The sequence below is a fragment of the Oreochromis niloticus genome, linkage group LG4, assembly GCF_001858045.2.
Source record: "Oreochromis niloticus isolate F11D_XX linkage group LG4, O_niloticus_UMD_NMBU, whole genome shotgun sequence".
Taxonomy (NCBI): Eukaryota; Metazoa; Chordata; class Actinopteri; order Cichliformes; family Cichlidae; genus Oreochromis; species Oreochromis niloticus.
Genome location: NC_031969.2, coordinates 5,475,535 through 5,496,096, shown reverse-complemented (window position 1 = coordinate 5,496,096; position 20,562 = coordinate 5,475,535). Strand labels below are relative to the sequence as shown.

General features: G+C 39.7%; 1 protein-coding gene across 2 annotated transcripts in view; it reads right to left on the bottom strand.

Annotated features, from left to right (window-relative positions):
- The window catches only part of LOC100697603 (vesicle-fusing ATPase), a 62,667-nt gene that overhangs the window by 21,884 nt on the left and 20,221 nt on the right, over positions 1–20,562 (bottom strand). The window contains exons 2-12 of one of the 2 annotated variants that reach the window (XM_025906705.1): positions 19,872–19,889; positions 10,176–10,261; positions 8,270–8,369; positions 8,143–8,182; positions 6,890–7,056; positions 6,691–6,801; positions 2,549–2,624; positions 2,064–2,219; positions 1,276–1,475; positions 1,027–1,192; positions 682–756 (exon numbers count right to left, since the gene is read on the bottom strand). In XM_025906705.1, coding sequence (XP_025762490.1) covers positions 682–756; positions 1,027–1,192; positions 1,276–1,475; positions 2,064–2,219; positions 2,549–2,624; positions 6,691–6,801; positions 6,890–7,056; positions 8,143–8,182; positions 8,270–8,369; positions 10,176–10,261; positions 19,872–19,889 — 1,195 coding nt within the window. The remainder of the gene's footprint in view (positions 1–681; positions 757–1,026; positions 1,193–1,275; positions 1,476–2,063; positions 2,220–2,548; positions 2,625–6,690; positions 6,802–6,889; positions 7,057–8,142; positions 8,183–8,269; positions 8,370–10,175; positions 10,262–19,871; positions 19,890–20,562) is intronic. The other variant, XM_005468579.4, reaches the window with a different exon arrangement.

Sequence of the window (20,562 nt, the reverse complement as noted above, 5' to 3'; positions counted from 1 at the left end):
AAGTTGATCCATTTGGCATAGTGCACACTGCGTTCTGTGGATGCGGATTGTTCAGAGTAACAAAGACGCTGTTTTTGGGAAGAGGAGCTGCGGTTGGATTTTCAAAATGTTATTCAATTAAATGGAAAAAAAGATTATGTTAATGTCCCATGCCTCTACATACCATCAGGAGAAAGCCAGGACAGTAGATTTATTTAAAGAAGAAGAAAAAAAAGAAAAAAAGAAACATTTTTTCCAATTGTGACCTCTCAGACTCATCATCCAGGAAACACTGATTTTCCTGCCACAATATGTACTTTGCACTGTGACGTCTTATAGGCCAAGTATAATAAAATGTGTTTGTGTCATTCAGAAGCTTAAAGTGGGTTGCCTTATTTTCCATTTACCTAAATGATTGGATAAGCCCGGGTTTACAGTAATACCACTACTGCAGCCACAAACTACAAACTCTGAAATAATCCACGTGTAATCCAGTTTATATGCCAGAAAAATATCACCATGGTTCTGCTGTGGAAATGATGCTATTTGGATTTAGCTGACATTTTAATGGTTTGGATTAATGGTGCCCCACCTTATAGCAAGCCATTCAAATGAGCACACTGCATCACATTGTATTCCACGTGTGCCTGAGACTTGTACCCAAATGAGGATCAAGTCTTTAGAGAGAAAATGCAATCTCACCGATTTCCATTTTCACCTCAAACCTGCCGGGTCTCATCAGGGCGTCATCGATCAAGTCAGGCCTGTTGGTCATACCTGGAGAGAAGGAGCGAAGGCATGATAACTGTGAACCCAGAAGTATTCATGCTGTTAAAGATGCTACACTGCATTAACTAAATTTATTGTTTAATATGGATAAAATGGTTTTCCCAGCTTTCATGGAAATAAAAAAAATGATTGTTGTTGACTCATATAGGCCTCTTATGTGTTCAAACATAAGGGACTCCTGCTCTCCAACCATTACATATATTTTAAAGCTAGTGATGACAAACAATGGGTTCAGTCATTTCCTCTGATACTACTTACCAATGACCAAGATGTTGTTAAGCTGCTCCACGCCGTCAATCTTGGACAGAAGCTGGTTGACAACAGTGTCGTGCACGCCTGTGCTGCTGGCACCTGTTCCTCTCTGCTTGCAGATGGCGTCCAACTCATCAAAGATGATGATGTGAAGGCCGCTGTTAGCGCCCAGCTGAAAGTCAGAATAACTTTGTAAGTTGTGTATTTATTTTTAGCTTAATACAAGTACAGAAAAAAACACCAAGTATTACTTACCCTCTTCTGTTCCTCCTCAGCCTCGGCAAACAGTTTGCGGATGTTAGCCTCAGATTCTCCCACGTACTTGTTCAGGATCTCTGGGCCGTTGACGACCTTCGGCTCCCGGGCGTTGAGCATCTTGCCAATTTGTCTGGCCATCAGCGTTTTACCACATCCTGGTGGTCCAAACAGCAAGATGCCCTTCACGTGCTTGCAGCCTGGAAGAAGGAAAGTGTGGAGGCATGATGAATGTTAAAGGGACAAAGACAGAGAGGAAGAAGGAATTAAGAAGAATCAGAAAGAAGAAAGGGGAGACGTAAAAAAAGAAAGAGATGGGGCAGGAAAGACAAGGGGAACGACACTGAAGATGTCAGATGATGCCAGACATGCTACGAAATTGTCTAATGTGTTCAGTGCCACAAGGAGGAAGACTAAATTCATAAAATGAGCTGTAAAATCAATATAAATGCTTATTTTCAGTGTGTATCATGAATAAAAAAAGGGTATGGTACAGGTACTGTGGCTTTGTTCTTTCACTGTGTTATTGCAGTATATATTACTTTTTATTAGCATGGGGAATACACACAGTGCATACAACATGCTGCGGTTTTCCCAGCAATGTTTGATCCATAACAACTCACAAGCTGCTTATGTTGTATTTGTTAGGTCTTGCAGAAACAATAGAAACAGATACATTTTCTCACCATCAGCCCGTTAAGGAATGGGGAACAGAGGGTAAGACACAAGAAATACTCCAAGGAAGACAATCACTCTAGCTTAGTACAAATGAGAGAATGGTTTCTCACCCATCTGCTCCACAATGTCAGGGGGAAAGACTCGGGAGGCAAAGGCTCTGCGGAAAATGTCTGAGAATTCCTTGTCCAGACCACCAATTCCCATCTTCTCAAAGTTCCAGTCTGGGTTGATGATTGTCTGTCGTGCCTCCTTGGTCTTTGCCTTGCCTGTTAAAAGATAAAGAGGATGAATCTCAGATATAAGGAAAAGTCAGTGAGGAAAAAAGCATTTAAGCTTTTCTTGGACTTTTACTTGCTGGGCAGAGGTGCTGCATAGAAAATGCTTTTTTCTGAGAATGTGTTCTTGCTGCCATCTTGTGGAGCATTTGTAATTATACCAACATGAATTGTTAGTGCAGCTTGAATTTGCCTGTGTTTTTAGACAGCACTAATCTCTTGAATCTCTTGAAACTCTTTAGAACAGTTCTAAAATAATGCTAATAAAAAAAAGCTTTTTCTTCATGCTTGCTATGAGCAGACTACAAGACAGAACGTACCGACTAGTGTGAGGGATGAATTCTCAGCCTTCTCAAAAATCACCTGGCTGTTGCCCACCATCAGACCGATGTCGATCTGTCAGAGATGAGAGTTAGAGTCAATACTTCTTATGTGAAATTGGGACATTATAGGTAGCATAAGGATTAGCTTGTATTTTAGTCACATGCTAAATAATCATAGTTTCACAAACTAGAAGATGTTGCCTTTCTGCCACTACATTTTAGCCATTCAGTTCTTCTATAATATGTTTTTCACTGGGGTATGCCAAGTAGGTGAGAACTGAGAAAGATATAAATGTGAATGTAACCCCAACCCTACCCGTTAGCTTAACTTTTAAATCCATCAGGTCATTGGTGACTCATCTAGAGTTGGGGTTGGGGTAGGGTTAATGTCCACTGTTTTTAAACAATTTTGCCTATAAAGCATGTGGCTTAAATGTCTGAGATCTAAGTTGTCATCAGTGATGCTAACCCTATGCTATCAGAACATGTTATTTAAACTCTTTTTTAAAACTCCTGAGTTTTAGGGTTACAGTTGGACGTTAGGACTGGGGCTGTTACTGATCACAATGCAGACCTCAGAAGTTTAAACAGCTGTATTTAGATAGGTATGAGGACATCTGCCAGGATAAAATCTTAATGTGTTGTATTTATTTACTTTTCAAATCTGTGGTGATTATTGACACAATTTGCCATCCATTACCCAGAGATCACTCTTCTTCCATTTATCTTCTACATTTTCTGATAATATATCCCTGCCTGTCCTCCCATTAAAACATTAGCTGGGAGAGATCTCCTGAATGTCAGTATTCTGTGATATCCGGTGGATACAACATAAGAGCATAAAAGCACAGATACAGACAGATAAATACAGCAATTACAGCGCATAAAAGAGATAATACAGACAATAAGTGGATTACGCTTCACACGAATCCAAACAGGAAGCCAAAGTCAAAGAAAAAAAGTCCCTATTCTTTGTTATGTTGAGTTACATGCTTGATAAAGGTCTAATCATAAGGTAAATTCATGTCCCTGCTTAGTGTATACCAAAGCAAGCGTTAGCTAACAGGCTTAGCTTAGCGACCATAGTCTATCAGTAACATAGGACAACGTTAACAGTTCAGATCATAGGGAACTTTACTAAGTTTCATTTTTGAACTTGCTAGGAATTCTGTGGTTGTTGTACAGGTTTCCCACCAACCTGCCCCAGTGATTACATCTCTTTTGACTTTCACCTTTGGGCACTATCAAAACAACTTTTTTAAAAAGATGTACCTCCAAAAACACATGTAGTAAATGTGCTAAAGGTAGAATCCATACAGCAGCTGTCTTGTGTCATCAGCAACTTCTTGGTTGCACTGGTGCATTCTTTTGGAGTCATTGTGGTAACATTTATTACAACATATCTTCATATCAAATTGTTTCCTCTCAGAGTCAAATCTTTAGCTTTGACTCTCCAGCCCTAGTAGCTACACTTTATCTCAAAGACATGGAGACATGATATAGAATCAGCTGGATTCATGCATGTTTTGCTTTGCCTCCCTCCCTTTATTCCCAAACAGTCATGACATATGGCTGCTCCTCTCTGAGCCTGGATCTACTGAAGGTTTCTTCCTGTTAAAAGGGAGATTTTCCTTCCCACTGTCTCCAAATGCTTGCTCAAAGGAGGTCATCTGATTGTTGGGGTTGCTTTGTATTACTGTAGGGTCCTTACCTTACGGTACAAAAAACACCTTGACATAACTGCTGTTATGATTTGGTATTATATAAATAAATGTCATGTATATTCACTCAGAGTCTTATGACATCTAAAAACATCACATTACAAAAACCCTGTTGATGACAAAGGTCAAATTACCTTGTCGCATTTTATTTTCTTTTTTTTTGTATTTCCAAATAACAACAGTGGAAGCTCATTTTCTTCCTAAATCACCTGGTCTATGAGTACAGCTACTATGGCAGCGGTAAGTTCCAATCTGGGAATGATCGCAGGTTTGAGTTTATTAATTGCTTAACTCTTCAAGGATCTTTGTGTCCCATCCAAGCCTCATTCAAGTAAGCTTGCAGGATTAGCTTTGATGGGCATGACATTGAAAAACAAATGGAGCTCACATCAAAAAATGAGCGCTGGTGAGTGCCTGGTGAGTGTTTTGTCTCTTAAATTCAATTTAAATTGAAACAGGTCTGTTTCAGTATAACATTGTATGGCTGGAGATCTTTCAACAGGTCTGGCATCCCCATTAAAGTCCAGATACTTGTTCTTCTTTATTATCGTCTCTTTAGGTACTGGAAGGAGAATGGTTCTGCTTTTACTGAGCCAGGTGTTTGACTTGAAATGATTGTTACCACACAGAGTTAATAGGTGCAAATTTCATCCACTACTTATTTAAGAAGATGTCCAGTTAAAAATGATTTAATGCGTTTCTATTCTTTTCATCCACATTGTCTTGTGCACATCGCAGGGAAAAGGTCTGCACACTGTAAACAGGGGAGGATATGACACCAGAGATGTATAAAAGCATCTTCTACTTTTCTAACACACACTTGTGATCGCCACAAGAATCTGAGAAGAATCTGGGTGAGTTGTATGGCTTTGGAATATACTTCAGTCACTATCTTGGGGCGGTAGGTGCAGCTTTGGGGTAGTAGGTGCAGCTTTGGGGCAGTAGGTGCAGTAGGTCAGAGTGTTGTTGGGGAAGAAAGTCGACCCAATATTGCCTCAGTGTGTCACGAGTGTGAACAGGTGAATGTCACTTGTAGTTTAAGACATTTTCCACCCAAAAAGTCTAGAAAACTAAAAAAAAAAGAAATGCACTACATTTAATTCAATAAGCCAATAGGCTTGTTGAATTAAAAAATGCACATTGTACATCCTCCATGAACTTTTGATACATTTCCCAGAAACTGCTGTTCTGCAGAAATACTTTAACTTTAAAGCTTTGTTTAGCACTTTGTTTTCTCTTAGTGAGATCCTGTTTCATTTCATGCAGGGTTTGGAATATCATGCAAATCTTTATATCCCTAAATAGCCGGTCCTGCTGTTACAGTTTCCAGCTGAAGTTGTTACTTCTGAGCTTTTAGAATAGCTTTTTCAGAACGTTTTGGTGTAAGCCTGGCAGCTTGTGGCAGTTATTCAACCTTTGACTTTTTTTGCAGTAGTAATACAAGACCAGGAAGATTGTGATGGCCTCAGTGAACACAGTGAATCAACACTCTTTATATGTGAAATACAGCTTTGAGGTGTAACATTTCTCTCTAATGTGTTTACAAAGGAAACTCAACAATTCATTTTGACACCTTATCCAATGCTGTCGCTGCAGGGTTTGACTACAGCTTGACGAGATGAAGTCCCACATCTTTCTTGGAAATAAAGTTAGAAGGGATTTCTTTGCATAATTTCTAAACAGCACAGCTGATTAAAACAACAAACTTTGCACTTCTTCATGCTTTCAGTCTCTGCACAATTCAAATTGTCTATTCTATTTGTCTAACTATATTTGTGCACATGTCTGTGAAGGTTCTCAGTCATCCAGGTCATCGTAGTCAAAGGAGTTTGCAAAGAAAAGCGTCTGGACTTCTTTAAGTTGCTTGAAGATGTTTCACCTCTCATCCGAGAAGCTTCTTCAGTTCTAAGGTCAAATGGCCGAGAGTCCCAGATTTAAACCCAGTGGGAGTATCCCCCCAAAAGAGGGACAAAGGACCCCCTGGTGATCCTCTAATCACATAAATATATTTGTGCACAGTTTATTAGGGTAAAAGTATGCAAAAAAAAAATCATCATCCCAAAAACATAACCTCCTTTGTAGAGGAGGTAATATTATGAGTAGGGCTTCATTTCTCAAATGCAAATCAATTTCAAGCTTCCTCCCTGGAGTTTAATTATGAAAGCGTAATGCGTTAGTCCAGCACAAACAACAAAGTCCCGCAGGTGCCAGGACTGACTCACAACGAGACTCCCATCCCCACCAAGCGAGCCATAACTGCAGGCACTTCCAGTAACAACCAGGCTATTACCACTCAGTTCCTGTTTTTACCAATAAGCGATTTCCAAGCTGTATAACTCAGAGCCTCTACATCAAAACCCTGATTTACTTTACTTTCCCTGGGATAATTTGGCTGATCTTGTTATTGTGACTCAGTACCTTTTGCTGTTTCTTTCCAGACGCTGGTTCTCCTTTGAGGATGCTGGCATCCATGGCCTCAATATCCTTTACCACCAAGCCAAACAGCTTGTCACAAAAACTAAATACTAGCTGAAAGACAGAAAAGCAGGATGATGGTACATCAAAAGTAAATATCGATATGTGTCAGTCTGACACTTTGAGGTCTGGGAATAAAAACCTGCTGGGTGACAGAAAAAGCCTGGTTGTTGAACTGCTGGATGAACTCGGTGGCCATCTTGTCCGAGTCGTAGGGAGAAGAGTCAGTACTCTTCTTTTGCAGGAAGTCGATTTCGATTGTCATGGCGCCAATGCACTGCTTGGACTTGTCAAAATTGTAGTTGGACACTGATTGGACAAACAAGGCTACAATTACCATCATATTTAGGTTAATGGGTCAAAATCTGCATTGGATTTTTAAAACAAACCCCAGAATATAATGACTCTAGAAGTAAAAGCTGTCACTGGTAACACATCACATGTATGTAACACATGAGGATATAAATGAACAACTAATAATAAACCATTACAGTATAGATTCTAATAGATTTTTTTTTAAAAAAGAGGAATAATTTGCAGTATTTGACATTATTAATAGTTTGCAAAGCCCCATCCTAAAGGGAAACTGTCCAATTTTAGCTGACTGTAGCAATTAAGCTACATGCTTAGGCATTAAAGCCAAAGTGGCCTGCACAAGAAATTAAAGCAAAGATTTTAAAATGTATTTGTCTTATAATTCTGAAATATGGGAAAAAAGCATAAGAAGCTAATGAAAGTTTTTCATTTATTTTTTGTTCCACAGTTCTTAACTGTTTAGCTGCAGTGATCTTTAACAAGCTAATAGGCTAATGCTACTATATAAATGCCTCAGTGATTTCTAGAATTACATAATAATAATAATGATAATAAATGCAAGAATATCTGTAACAATCTAATAGGACAACTGCTATTACATTAGCATTATTAGCTCTGGGAGCTCCAGGAGCTTTTAAAGGATGTGTAACATCACAGGCAGCTTAAGGTATAGCATGCATAATACTGTCAATTATTTTGCAGTGGATTTTTTTTCTGTCTTTTGCCTGAATTGCAGTGCAGACATCACCCTGTCCTGCACTTTATTGGATGTGCCTGAGATTACTTACATTACCTGAGAAAAGTCTGCAAAACCAACTTAGTTCATTTGAAAATGCAATCATGTATGTAATCTTAGTGCCTAACATATTATATTTGAATATAATTGAGTCCATTCTTTTCTTCATTATAGTTTTACACTAATGATTAGCTGCCTGTCTCTGTGGCATTGAAAAGTCAGTATTTATCACAGAAAGTAAACTGTCCCAATTTATGAGTGCATCTATGTGCAGCAGCTGAAAGCTTGACAACAGTAACTACAGTGGCTTTGAAAATCAGCAGCCAAATAAGTGCATTTCATACCTTCCACCTCCTGGCCTATGGAGAGACCGGCCCATTTCCTCTACAGGAGAGAAAAAACAAAGAAGAAAAGCCTGAGCATGTGGCTAACACGTACTTAACAAGTCTGTCAGGTTTTGCATGTGTGTACCTGTGGCAGGCTGAAGGCGATGCTTCCTGCAGCCACAGTGTGATGGGTCTTGACTGTAAACACATACTTGTGGTTGGGTGTGGTCTTCACACTCACATGTCTGTGGAGAGAGATTGGATTACAATTTTTATCTTACATGTTTGTATTTATTACTCAAGTTGAAGCTGAAGGTGTGTTTAAGGTTATTTTTATTTTTTGAGATAGCAAAAGAATGGAGCCTCCAAGCATGGAGGATCCCAGCACTGCCACCTCACATGAACTTGTTAACAGTCAGACATTAAACAGTGCTGCTACGACTTTGGGCAGGTTGGAGTTTCTCTTTCTCCCGCAGCAGGTAGAACTGTGGGCGGAGCTGTATTTCCCGTGCTTGCTCACGCACTCCTGTTTGTCATTCTCCTTCATCATGACGAGATATTTAAGCAGTGGCTGTGGCAGCAGTTCTCTACAAGATCATTGTCTCCACTACAGGGATAACCGCACTCCTTCAAACCTCAGCCTGCTCACCTTCAGTCAACCCTCTCCTGTGCCCTTGGTGCTCACTTATACAAGCAAGCCTCTATTACAGTGACTACTGGCTGACATATTGCATCCCTTTATACCGTCTATTGCTAAGAGCAATCTGCCCTCTTAGTCTATTGTAAATAAATAAAGGTTGCAGATGCTGAAATATGCAATTATTGTATATGTCAAAAAGCATACTATGATTCAGCTTATTTGTATGTGGTTTGTGATTTTATTTTTAATTTATTGCTTCTGCTGTTTGTCCTGAACTGATCTGCTTACTCTCACTTTAAAATGCCAAATGCAGCAAGAATCACATGACAGGCGAAGGCTCGAAATGCTTATCAAGAAATGCAAAAACTAATTAGATTCCCCACTGATATAAAACTGTGTGTTAAGTACAAAACAATGCAAACACACACAAAAAATGAATATAAAGAGATCCTTAGGAGAGGACTGTGAAGAATGTCACAATGCCACCCAACAAGACTGAGGTGAATGTGACAATGAGAGACAAAATTATGCACGAAACAATGCAGCTGTATCTGTTGTATTTGACACTCGACATTCCCACTGTTGTGGATTTCACTGGCAGTAATTACAAACTCCAAAATACAAAGAAAACCTCCCCTAGTTTCATTAAGTGGTCAACAATAACTGACAGAGAAGAACTTGGAATGGGGGCCATAAATCAGGGAGCATCACCAGCTCCAGCGCTCTAGGCCTTTACCCTCCATGTGGTCACACTTTGTAGGTATCTCTTGCTAGAGCAGCGTTATTGGTTCACCAGACACAACCAACAAATGGGAAGAGTCTTTCATGTACTACAGATTCTTCATTGTTTTACTTATGAAGCCCTGTGACAGACTGGCGACATGTCTAAGACAACTAGGATAGGCTCCAGCCCCCCCAGCGACCCTGAAAAAGGATAAGGGGAAGCGGATGGATGGATGGATGGATGGATGGATGGATTGAGGATCACATCAGATTTGACCCTTTTTAAAAGCAACACAATGAACTGTGTATTAGATGTGTAGATTAGGGTTAGGGTTAGGATTCACACCTATGATAACCTCAGAAGCTCAGGGATAGCCGTAAAGTGGAGACCTGTACAGGATGTGGCCCACCTCTTGCCCCATGGCAGACAACAGAATCTTCAGTTTGACCTGAGTGCAGATTTTCATCAGATTCCTGCAGCTTTACTTATCATTGTTACATAATAAAGTGAAATGATAATCATCCACTGCAAGTCACTCCATCAGATCTCTGACTGTTGTCTCCAGGATGAATAATGGGTGATAAGGTGGGTGGTCAGGTGGGTATTTGGATAACTGATTGGAGAGATGCCCAGGTGTGTGCTCAGATTGATAAATGCAACGATGATTAGGTAATAGGAAGTACTCACTGTCCTGACTGCAGATCCTTCTCACTCACCACGGCACAGTTAGTCAGCGACAGCTCGTCTGTCGGGCATCGTGCCGCTTGCATGGTCTGCAGAGAGAAAGACAGCAGAGGAGGGACAGAGACGCAAAGAAACACAAATGTTTGAGAGATACTGGGAATGACCACACATATTTTATTCCAGTACACTTTTTTATATTCTTTTAACATGTGATTGTTATAAGACTTTCCTCCTAGCAGGCACTCTGAGCCTGTGAAATGTCATGTAAGGAAGAAAAATAAACATAATGTATTATAAACTGAACTTTTGAAATATAGGACACTGCCATGATATTTTTCTATTCAGTTGTAACATTATTGACATGATAGCTCAAGTAGATGCATTCCACCTGTTAGAAACAAAGTGGTCCAACCTGAGATACCCAAACAAACAACCTTTATTTGTCACGTACACAATCATACAGAGTACAACATGCAGTGAAATGCTTGTGTCCAAGCTGCAAACGCAGCCACGCAGGGCTTGTTTTTTTTTTTTTAGCCTGGGGGATCCAGCCAGGACCCTTACTGGATACCGGGCGGGAATTGAACTTGCAACTTGTAACTATCACTCCAAACGGTGTGTAGTCTTACCACTACACTATCCAGCTGCTGAGACACGAGGTTAATACCAGGTTGGACAGCCCCTTTGCCTTCAGAACTACCTTAATTCTTCATGGCACAGATTCATTGTCATGTTCAAAAACAACATTCTCAGATGATTTGAGCTTTGTGACGTGAGACATCATCCTGCTGGAAGCAGCCATCAGATGATGGGTCCACTGTTTTCATAAAGGTGTGGACATGGTCAGCAACAATACTCGGGTAGACCGTAGTGTTTAACTGATGCTTATTTGGTCCTCAGGGGCCCAAAGCCCCCACATCATTACAGCCTGAACTGTTGGTGCAAACCAGGACGGCTGGATCCTTGTAATCACACGTTTACACCGATTTCTGAATTCCCCATCTGAACATAACAGCAGAAATCGAGACTCATCAGATCATTTTCTATTGCCCAGTTGTGAGCCTGTATAAACTGCAGCTTCATTTTCCTCTTCTTGGCTGACAGGAGTGAGGAGGAGACAGAGTATAGGGAACTGTTGGACCACACTGTGCAGTGGGGTGGTACCTCCTCCAAAATGTGGCAGAGACAAAGGAAATGGTGATAAATTTTAGGACAAAGTGAACACATTTCCATTCTGGGAGAAGACGTAGCATTAATGGAGAGCTACAGATACATGAGCATTCACCTCAACGAATCACTGGACTGTAAATGTAATACTGAGGACAGACAGAGCAGACTCCACTTCTTGAGGAAGCGCAGATCCTGCTATCTGTTGGCTTGCTCTTATATGAGCCCGTACAGTTAGTTAATGAGTGAAGGATGTTCAACAAACAGTTAAAGTGTACAATAAGAGATTGCTGGTGTTTTCTTAAGTTGCAATGCATCTGACTTCTCACATTTCACCACAGACATCATTTAAATGTCACAGCCTAGCTAAGTGTTGTTGCTGACCATGTCAATTCCTTTCTGACTAGAGTGTACCCATTTTCTGATGGATGCTTCCAGCTGGACAACACACCTTCCCACAAAGCTCCAATCATCTCAAACTAGTTCTCACTCAAACAGTGAATTCGAGCCTCTGCAGTTATGAAATCCCCGTATTCTGTAGAACACCTTCAGGATGTGGTAGAATGAGAAATTGGGATTTGCAACCAACAAATGAGCACACACTTTTCTTTTTGTCTCATTTTTCATCACAATATTTATGTCAGCCATTTGAAACTCATCATCACGTTGTCTCATCATCTTCTAAGGGTCTCCCACTGCTTTACATTCAGTCCATGTCAAATCTCAACCAACCTCCAGACTCAAGAGAGGAATTTTCTGAGTATGAATCTCTTCTTTCAGTTCATCCACTTTTCCACTGACACAGCATCAGTCCTGCTCACAGAAGCAGAGAACACACTGACACGATCTCATTTGAACACAAATTGAAATCCTTTGCAGAGCAACCACGTCTGCCACACAGAACAAAAGTAGGCAGATAGGGAAATTCCATTGCACATTGCTGCAGCATGACCACATAAGGTGGTAGCCATGGTTACTGCATTAAGTGACGAGGGAGAGCCTCTGGTGATAAATGAGTATTGCTTTTGTGCTATGTGAATCCCTCGGTGGCAGCACAGGCTACAGATCTGCACTCACTGTGAACACATGCTTTTGCTTTTACTGAAGCTCTTCATTCATAGAAGTTTGTGACGTATGCTGAGGAAACTTGGTCCTTTGAAGCAAATATCCCAGTTTCAGTGGTGAGGTCTTATGTTCAGATGTCTATGGGTGCCATATTTTGTGCACAGCAATGGGTACCTGGTACATTTTAAGCTGCAGAAGATTTAAGGAGACACCTTTGTCATCCATCGCCTCTTGGCGCTTGGATCAATTTTGGTTGTTTTTTGCCAACTGCAGTTAACAAGGAGGCTGATAAATCTGAAAAAGAGAATTCAGGTGGGTGGGTGCTATGCTGCTAGCAATGTAATGTGAGCAGCTGCAGGGACCCAGTGGAGAGAAATGAAACACCGAGCGTGACGTGAGCTGCATTTTATTGCATTGTTCCAATTTTCCTTTAATGTAAGAAGTGATATAATCAAGTGGCACAAAGAACATAAGCAATATTAGCATTTCAAAATTTCAAAGACTTTCACTGGCAAATAAATCACATTTATGCAAATGGGTAGACTGTACTGCCAAAAATCTTAAACTCTGGCCATGATTTCATTTGGATGATTTGTTAACAGTAAGCATTTTCCTAATTTCACATTTTCCTAAAAAGGGAAAAGTTGAATTAATAATTTACTGTCATAGGAGCATAAATAGTGTCCTCTGGTTACAGGCAGAGATGAGTAGTAACGTGTTACAAGTAACGCTTTACTGTAATTGGACTACTTTTTTTAAGTAATGCGTAAAGTAAGGGATTACTATTGCAAAAAAGTAATTAGATTACTGTTACTTTCCCGTAAGCAGACGGCGTTACAGCATTACTAAACCGTGATTTTGTTTGTGAGAGTGTCTCATGACAATGACGTACGAGCGTGCGACATCTTGTCCAGATCAACAATGGATAATAGTTGATAATAGGAGTGCGTGAGAGAGTACGACCATGCAGCGTTTAAAACTTGGAAGTACTGACATTATTTTAACTTTTAGCCTGTAAAAAGTGACAAAAACATTAGCGTCTGCTGTACACTCTGTGTGAGAAGAAAACTTCTTTGTACACCGAAAAATTAAACTTCAAATCTGAGCAAGCACCGAGCATGCTGCCACAGGAATGTGAAATTCATATAGAAACCCCCACTGTGATGACCGCTGTGGCACCGGGCAAACCTCCACTGGCCCCACTCCTGCTAAACAGGTGACAACAGATTTAAGAGCGACAGGACTTCGTGCTGCTGAGTCTTTGATTAAATTTATTTTCTGCTGTTTTTTACTCGCATCTATTTGAAAGAGTGAGTGTAAACACAAAAACATTATTTTATTTTATATGTTTCAGTTTCAGTTTCAATTTTATTTCTATAGCACATTTAAAAGACCCAGGTACGCTGGAATATGCAGAAAATAGGTTTAAATGTTAAACAAATTTCTTCAAGTCAAAGACAGCTGCATATAATTTCAGTTTTGCTTGGTCAGCTCAATAATTTGCTTAATACATTTGGTTTAAAAATGTTAAAACATGATGGCGAAAATGTGAAATTTGATACTTGACCAATCAAAGACTGAGGCCACTGTGCCTATAGCTGTCTTTGGCTGTCTGTGAGTACACCAGGACTTTGGTCTCAATGGATGGACATAAAAGTAGTTCTACACCCCAGTTCTGAATTGTACGGAAGAGGATTAGGACCAATAGAAAAAAAAAGTGTGTGTGTGTGTTGGGGGGTCAGAATTGTGAGGAAAATCAGATTTCTGACATTAATCTCAAAATTCTGGCTTTTTTCTCTGAATTCTGAAAAATAAAATCCAACCCCCCATTTCTCTTTCCATAGTTCCAAGTTCTCTTCTGTAAAACTGTTTTGCAGCAGGCTGGGAAGCAGATACAGTTGGGTATTGTCAGCATAGTGCGTGAGTAAATCAATCGACCAACCTTTGGAAGCTTTATATGTTAGGAAGAAAAGAGGACCCAGCAAAGATCCTTGGGGTGTCCCAGAGAAAATAAAGTGAAGTTTGGCAAAGGTTTAACCATATTAGCCTACTACAAGAGAATTTGATGGCTCACTATGTCAGTGGTCAATAATTGATGTAATAATCAGGCATTCATGATAGTCATCCATACAGCATTTACATATGTGGACATGGCAAAAAATGACAGAGGGTTGTTAATTTGGCTCATCTGAAAGATTGAAAACAACCTCAGAGTAAAAACATCTTAAACTGGCGTCTTCATCGTCCATAATTAGTTATATTCCAGTATCATAAATGACAGATAAAAATAAAAGGTACCCCTGACTATATATAGTGCAGGAGATGTGAAGCGGATGCTTTCACAACACAGAGAAAAAGTGAGACTGCTGTAAATCTTTTTCGGTAAATGAAGCCTGGAACACTTACTGATGAGTTACCAGCTGCCCTAAATTTCAATGAAATGCTTCATAATTAATGCTCTAGAGATGGAATTCCTGCCACTGCTTGCAGCAGCATATTTAGGAGTCAGGTAAGAGTCACTTAAATTTCTGTAACTTGTTTTTACATTCACCACTTATGCATCTGGCAATTAAGACCTGGCATCAAAAAAGAGCAGCATGCAGCTCGAGTGTTTAGCCTCTTCATCTGGAAAATAGCTGTCAACAGAAAATTGTTGCACTGGCAAAATTCCATATTCAGATCACTGAGTAACAAAACAATCTTTGCCTTAATCTCTTCTCCAAAATTCTACCAAATCCATCTTTAATCTCAACGAGATTTAGGTTCAAGCAGAAATATGACCTCACAGTTAATCGCAATATGGATTACAACGTTTACATGCTCTTTTCGACTCTTTCACATCCACTAGAAAATATAGACAGGCGACATGTTGCTACAATGGTCCGAGTCCACTTAGAGGGAAGCGTCACTGCAAATCCAAGCTTGTCTTGAGCCACCTCTATCCCATGACAGACTTTTCAACCCTTACTAAGATGCATTAGCTTGCATTTTTTTTTAGTTTGTCATTTTCTGTATCTGAATGTGTGTAATACTGCAAAACTGCACATTCTTTGTGTCTTTAAATGACAGCAACATAAGAAAGAGAAAACACATCTTTTAATATTAACTGTTTGTTGCATCTAAAACAAATGAAATGCATTAGATGTAGCAAGATACCAGTAGAAGAGGCAAACGCTGCAGTGTTGGCACTGTGCCCACCTGCACCCCAGTAGTCTGAGCAGACAGAGGTGATTCAGAGCAAGACCGCTGTGTCCAAAACCCTTAAAGGGGCATCTAACATCATAAAAATAAATGACCTCTGTTTGTTTCTAGTGATTTCTATGGTTTGTTGTCATGTTTTAAAACTTACATAGCACCAGTGAGTGTAGCTTTATCGCATATTGTACACTGTAGTGCTCAAATATAAAGAGGTACATGCAGAAAAACCCACAAAACACAAAACTGTGCATACTGTAGTTTTTAATCAAAGCTAATCAAATGTATTTATGAATATTTTTGAGGATTTCTGCTGGTCTGTTGACTTAATGCTACATTTCAATTTACTACTATTTCAAAAGAAATAAGAAACACTAACTCTGTCACCTTTGCTGATGTTAATAATATAGATAGATTCAATAAATGCAAATATTTAAGGCATATAAATTATACATGATGTTTAAGGCCTCGATAAAAAAAAGAAAGTTATGATAATATGGTAGCTCTGGATGAACCTTCCTCGCGCTGCCCTACTTGTTGATATAATCTATTCCATTAGTTCAATGGAAAAACATGGCTTTCCCCCTTTTGATTCAACAAGTCAAAGATGCCGCTGCTATAAATCCACGTGGAACATTTTTTGTTCTATTCAAAACATTTTAAGTATATTATGAGCTTTTTTATTGACTGTGTTTTGTTCCAGGCCCTATGTGGACACAATAACTAAAGCAATGGGAAGTTTTTTTCTTTTAAATGCCAAAATAAAAAATGTAATGCTACACTGCTGCAGCTGCAGTTGTAGTTCATAAAACTAAACTCTGAGCTCAAAGATACTGTAAGCTTTGTGAAGCCAAGAAGAAAAGACAGTTCTCACTCCCGAGGCGTTCCTGAGGAACGCGAAAGGTGACCTTCCATGTTCTTATGCTACACACCGGGTTATGGATGAAATCCAGGAGAATGACGCTCCTGCGGTAATACACGTTCCAGCCATGTATTCCAGCCCGAACCCTAACCTTATCCCTAACCGTAACCAGCACTTTAATGACATTAGATTGTGTTTTCCAAAGCGATTTAAGTAAAATGAACGTACATGTGTAGATTCATTCCAAATGGTTCTCATGTTTCCTCATTTTTGCGATCTCATAATATAGGCACATGTTGGGTGCCCGGAAGCGTAATATACTGACGATTTGTCACCTAGCATAAAATGTTACGCTTTGGGAGTGAGAACGTGTTGAGATGAAACACAAAGCTGGGTGAAAACCTTTGGTGGGGAGGTAAAAAGAGTATTTCATTTTTTTACAGTTATTATTTATTTCTACAATAACTCAGATGTCCGAACTTGTTCAAATGCAGGCGCACTTTACATGCCATACATGTGATGATATAGTATACTGTTTGTAATTTCTTAGATTTTCTTAGATTTCAAAAGCTGCTCTTTTAAGTACAAGTAAGCCTAGACTATCCTCACTAGTTCAAATGTGCACAGAGGAAGCACGATGCATTAGAGTTCATTTGCAAATCATCACAGAGCAACATCTAATCATGGGGGATCAGAGAAAGCCATTTTCTAGTTAGAAGGAATGAAAATGAATTAACTTTCTGGAGTAGAGTACAAATAATGACAGACACTTTGCGGTAATGCTGATGCTTTTAGCAGTGGCAAAGAAATTGATGCATGTGATGCCGTAAAAAGCAAAAACACTTGGAACACAAATACTGTACAAGCTTGCCAACTGCATCTCATCTAGGCTAACCTAGAAAACATCTGTACACAGTGAATATTAAGCAGACTATTTATAACCAAAGGCCATGCCTCTGATCTAATTCATTTTTTAAAGGCTGTCTGTCAAACATTTGTGATAAAATTCACGATGATTAGAAGAGGTGAGTGGGTTGTCTTATGCATACTTCGACATATAAAGTGGAGGTAAATGTGGGATGTGTTGGCCACTTGTTTTAGGTGTGATATCTTCAGGGGTTTCCAAGTCTTTTGCCCAAATTATACTAAAGATCATCTTTAGTCATCTTTATATTCAGAAATTGAAATTCATATGACAGCCAAAGGGACATGAGCCTTAAGAAGACCTTTTAGGTGTAGTAAAGCTAACAAGCTATTAAATGACATAGCTGTACAGTGTTTTCTAAAGTTACAGGAAATGGGAAGTGAAAGCTGTTTTCAAAGGAGTCGCCCCCTGCTGGCCAATAAATTGAATACAGGTTTAAAGTGCTTCACTGTTCAGACCTGGAAACTGCATCCCTCTAATGTGCACAATCTGTAAAATGGAACAATATTTTTACATTTTTGTTTTCTTTAAATTACAGATATTTATCACACGTGCACTGCAGCCCTCAGCTGTTCAAGAAATCTCCCAAACAAGCTGCATGTCAGAATGCACATGTCCAGCTCCCTCGCATATTTGGACATTACCCAGGCTTTAACCTGCCAGTTTCCTAGTACAAAATCTGCATGGTGGCTGAGTGTGCTGACATATAAATCGTTCCAACAGTCCTCAAATCTTTCCATTGAGAGAGAGCAACTGCTTTCAATAGCCTGTTGTGATTACACTAACATTGTCTGAAAGTTAATTTATGAAAACAACAAAACATTCTTCCAAATGAAAAACAGTTATAAAGTGTTGCTGTGATACCCAAAATAAAAACCAGAGTCCATGTATCACATTTCCTCATTGTGTAAGAGTCTTTCTGCATAGGCATACTCACCATTTGCTTTTTGACCTGATGGCCAAATGATTAAGGTGCATTAGGGGTAGTACTAAGCTGTCACTGCAGTACTTCACGGGCCTATTTATGAGAAAAAATGAATCAAATGTGAAAAAGCAACTCCGAGCAGGACATATCAGGCCATCCTCATTTGGATTAATTTGGATTTTGCACTGCAGGCTGTTTTTCACAATCCACTAAATCACTCTGATGAAGACCCTGGATGCACATTTGCAAAGTAAAATTTATTTCTTGCTTTGGAGAACATGAATGTCTGCAGGGATCGCCAAAGTCATTAGGACTTATCCAGGAAATTACAACCAGCTAATGGTAGCAGGTTCCTTATTATCTCTGTTCACATACTGCATCATGAACATCGCAGCAGAAAAATGTGTTTAAGACAAAATGTCCAGAGGAAAAAGAAAACCGCCACTCCTGGTGCTTCCCCTTGTTAGTGTTCTCAGTTTTACAACATTCAAGCGTACCCAGAAAACTGACAGATGTCCTGAGTATATATAGCTACCATATTCTCATGACTCACCCTGTCTAAAGGGTTTGTAAGCTATAATCCATGTTTATGTATTATTATTATGGTTAAAGCATAGCAAGTATTGTGATGTATAAAGCTTTACACAACACAATACCTTGAAAAGAACCCCTTTTGATGTCCATCTCCAGCACAACCTTTTGTCTTTTAGCTCTTTTGACACCTACAGTGCATTTCAAGTACCTCTTCTAGCTTTTGCACTTTGGCCCAAAGTCAGTGTTTATATTTTATTTTCATTCTGCTGACAGAACAACACAATCAGCAACTGATTTAGTAGAAGTCATACCTCTCACTCATTAGTTTCTAACCAACCTGGCCTGCCCATATCACCTGTAGTACTGGCAGCTACCCAGTCATTCCACGGATGGACAGACTCCAACTCTACCTATGAGTTGGAACAGTAAGAAAAACTTGTTCATATGTCACTGCACTGAGCTCAACAATATGCTAAGTCTAAGATCATAGTCATTAAAAGCTTCTGATGAAATGATACATTAATCATAGCTAAAGCCAAAAAGCTCTTCATAAATGTTAAGGAATGACAACTGTTCACTTTAGGATTTTTGGTGTCAGCAAAGTTACCTAAGATGCTGTAAAGCTTGGATCCACCTTACTGTATTATATATTTCTGCAAACTATCTGCCTGCTGAATCAAAATGGTAAGTTCCTAATGAAACGCATCCATTTTGTTCTGGAGACTTGCAGTTTCACAGGGGAGTTGATTAATGGATGCTCAGGAGCTAGCATTTCCTTCCAATCAACATGTGACACCAGCTTGAGTTTGCACTGCAATGCTGCCAAAGACTCAGTGGTTGCCGGTGGTTGCCTCACATCTCTTGAGGTTCAAGCCAGGTATCCAGACACCAGCGGGATGCTGACAGCAGTGACACATGCAACCTATGGAACCGACTCTTCGGTCAGAGAGTGAGCAGAAAATAGCAGATATATCCCACATAAAAGAAGATGGCAGCTCTCTTTGAGAGTTATATACCCATACATACCTTGAAAAATATTACGACCTTGTGGGCGCCAGTGGAGGCAAGCAGAGAGGAAGGACAGAAGACAGCATTTGAGAAGGAGGGGGACTCAGAGCAGCAAGCTGCCGAAGCTAGGTGCGAAGCTGTGGTGGCTGCAGACAGGTGCACTTAAACTGCATTCACATGTATGGAATGACTCATGCATGTACATATGCAGATTACCTGGGGTGGTGAGGGGTTAGAAGTGCATACGGGCCAGAGTTGGGGTTCGCTTAGACTCAATTACAAATGTTTGTAATGCTTCTTGGAACTTTTTCCTAATAAATAAACCCCAAGTCTGGTGGGTTCATCCACAAAATGTTATGCATGTCACAGGACAACATGTCTTCCACACACTGGAGGCAAAGTGCCAACTGCAACACTGTGGTGAGAGATGATGGACAGAGAAAGAAGTCAGCCATTTTTTCCCCTGATGTGTGAATATTAATTTATAATGGATGGATTGTGACATGGCATTAATGTAATCATACTGGTAATGAAAACTTTCACTGCAGTGTGTGGAATGAAAACAACTTCACATCCAATTTAGTCAATAAACAGGTCAATCATGAAGCAAAATTTTGGAAAATGTAACATCTGAAAATTTGATTAGAATTCCTCCAAAGCGATTGCTTTGTTCTGTTATGGCTGCTAGCACTGTTAGCATCAGTTAGCA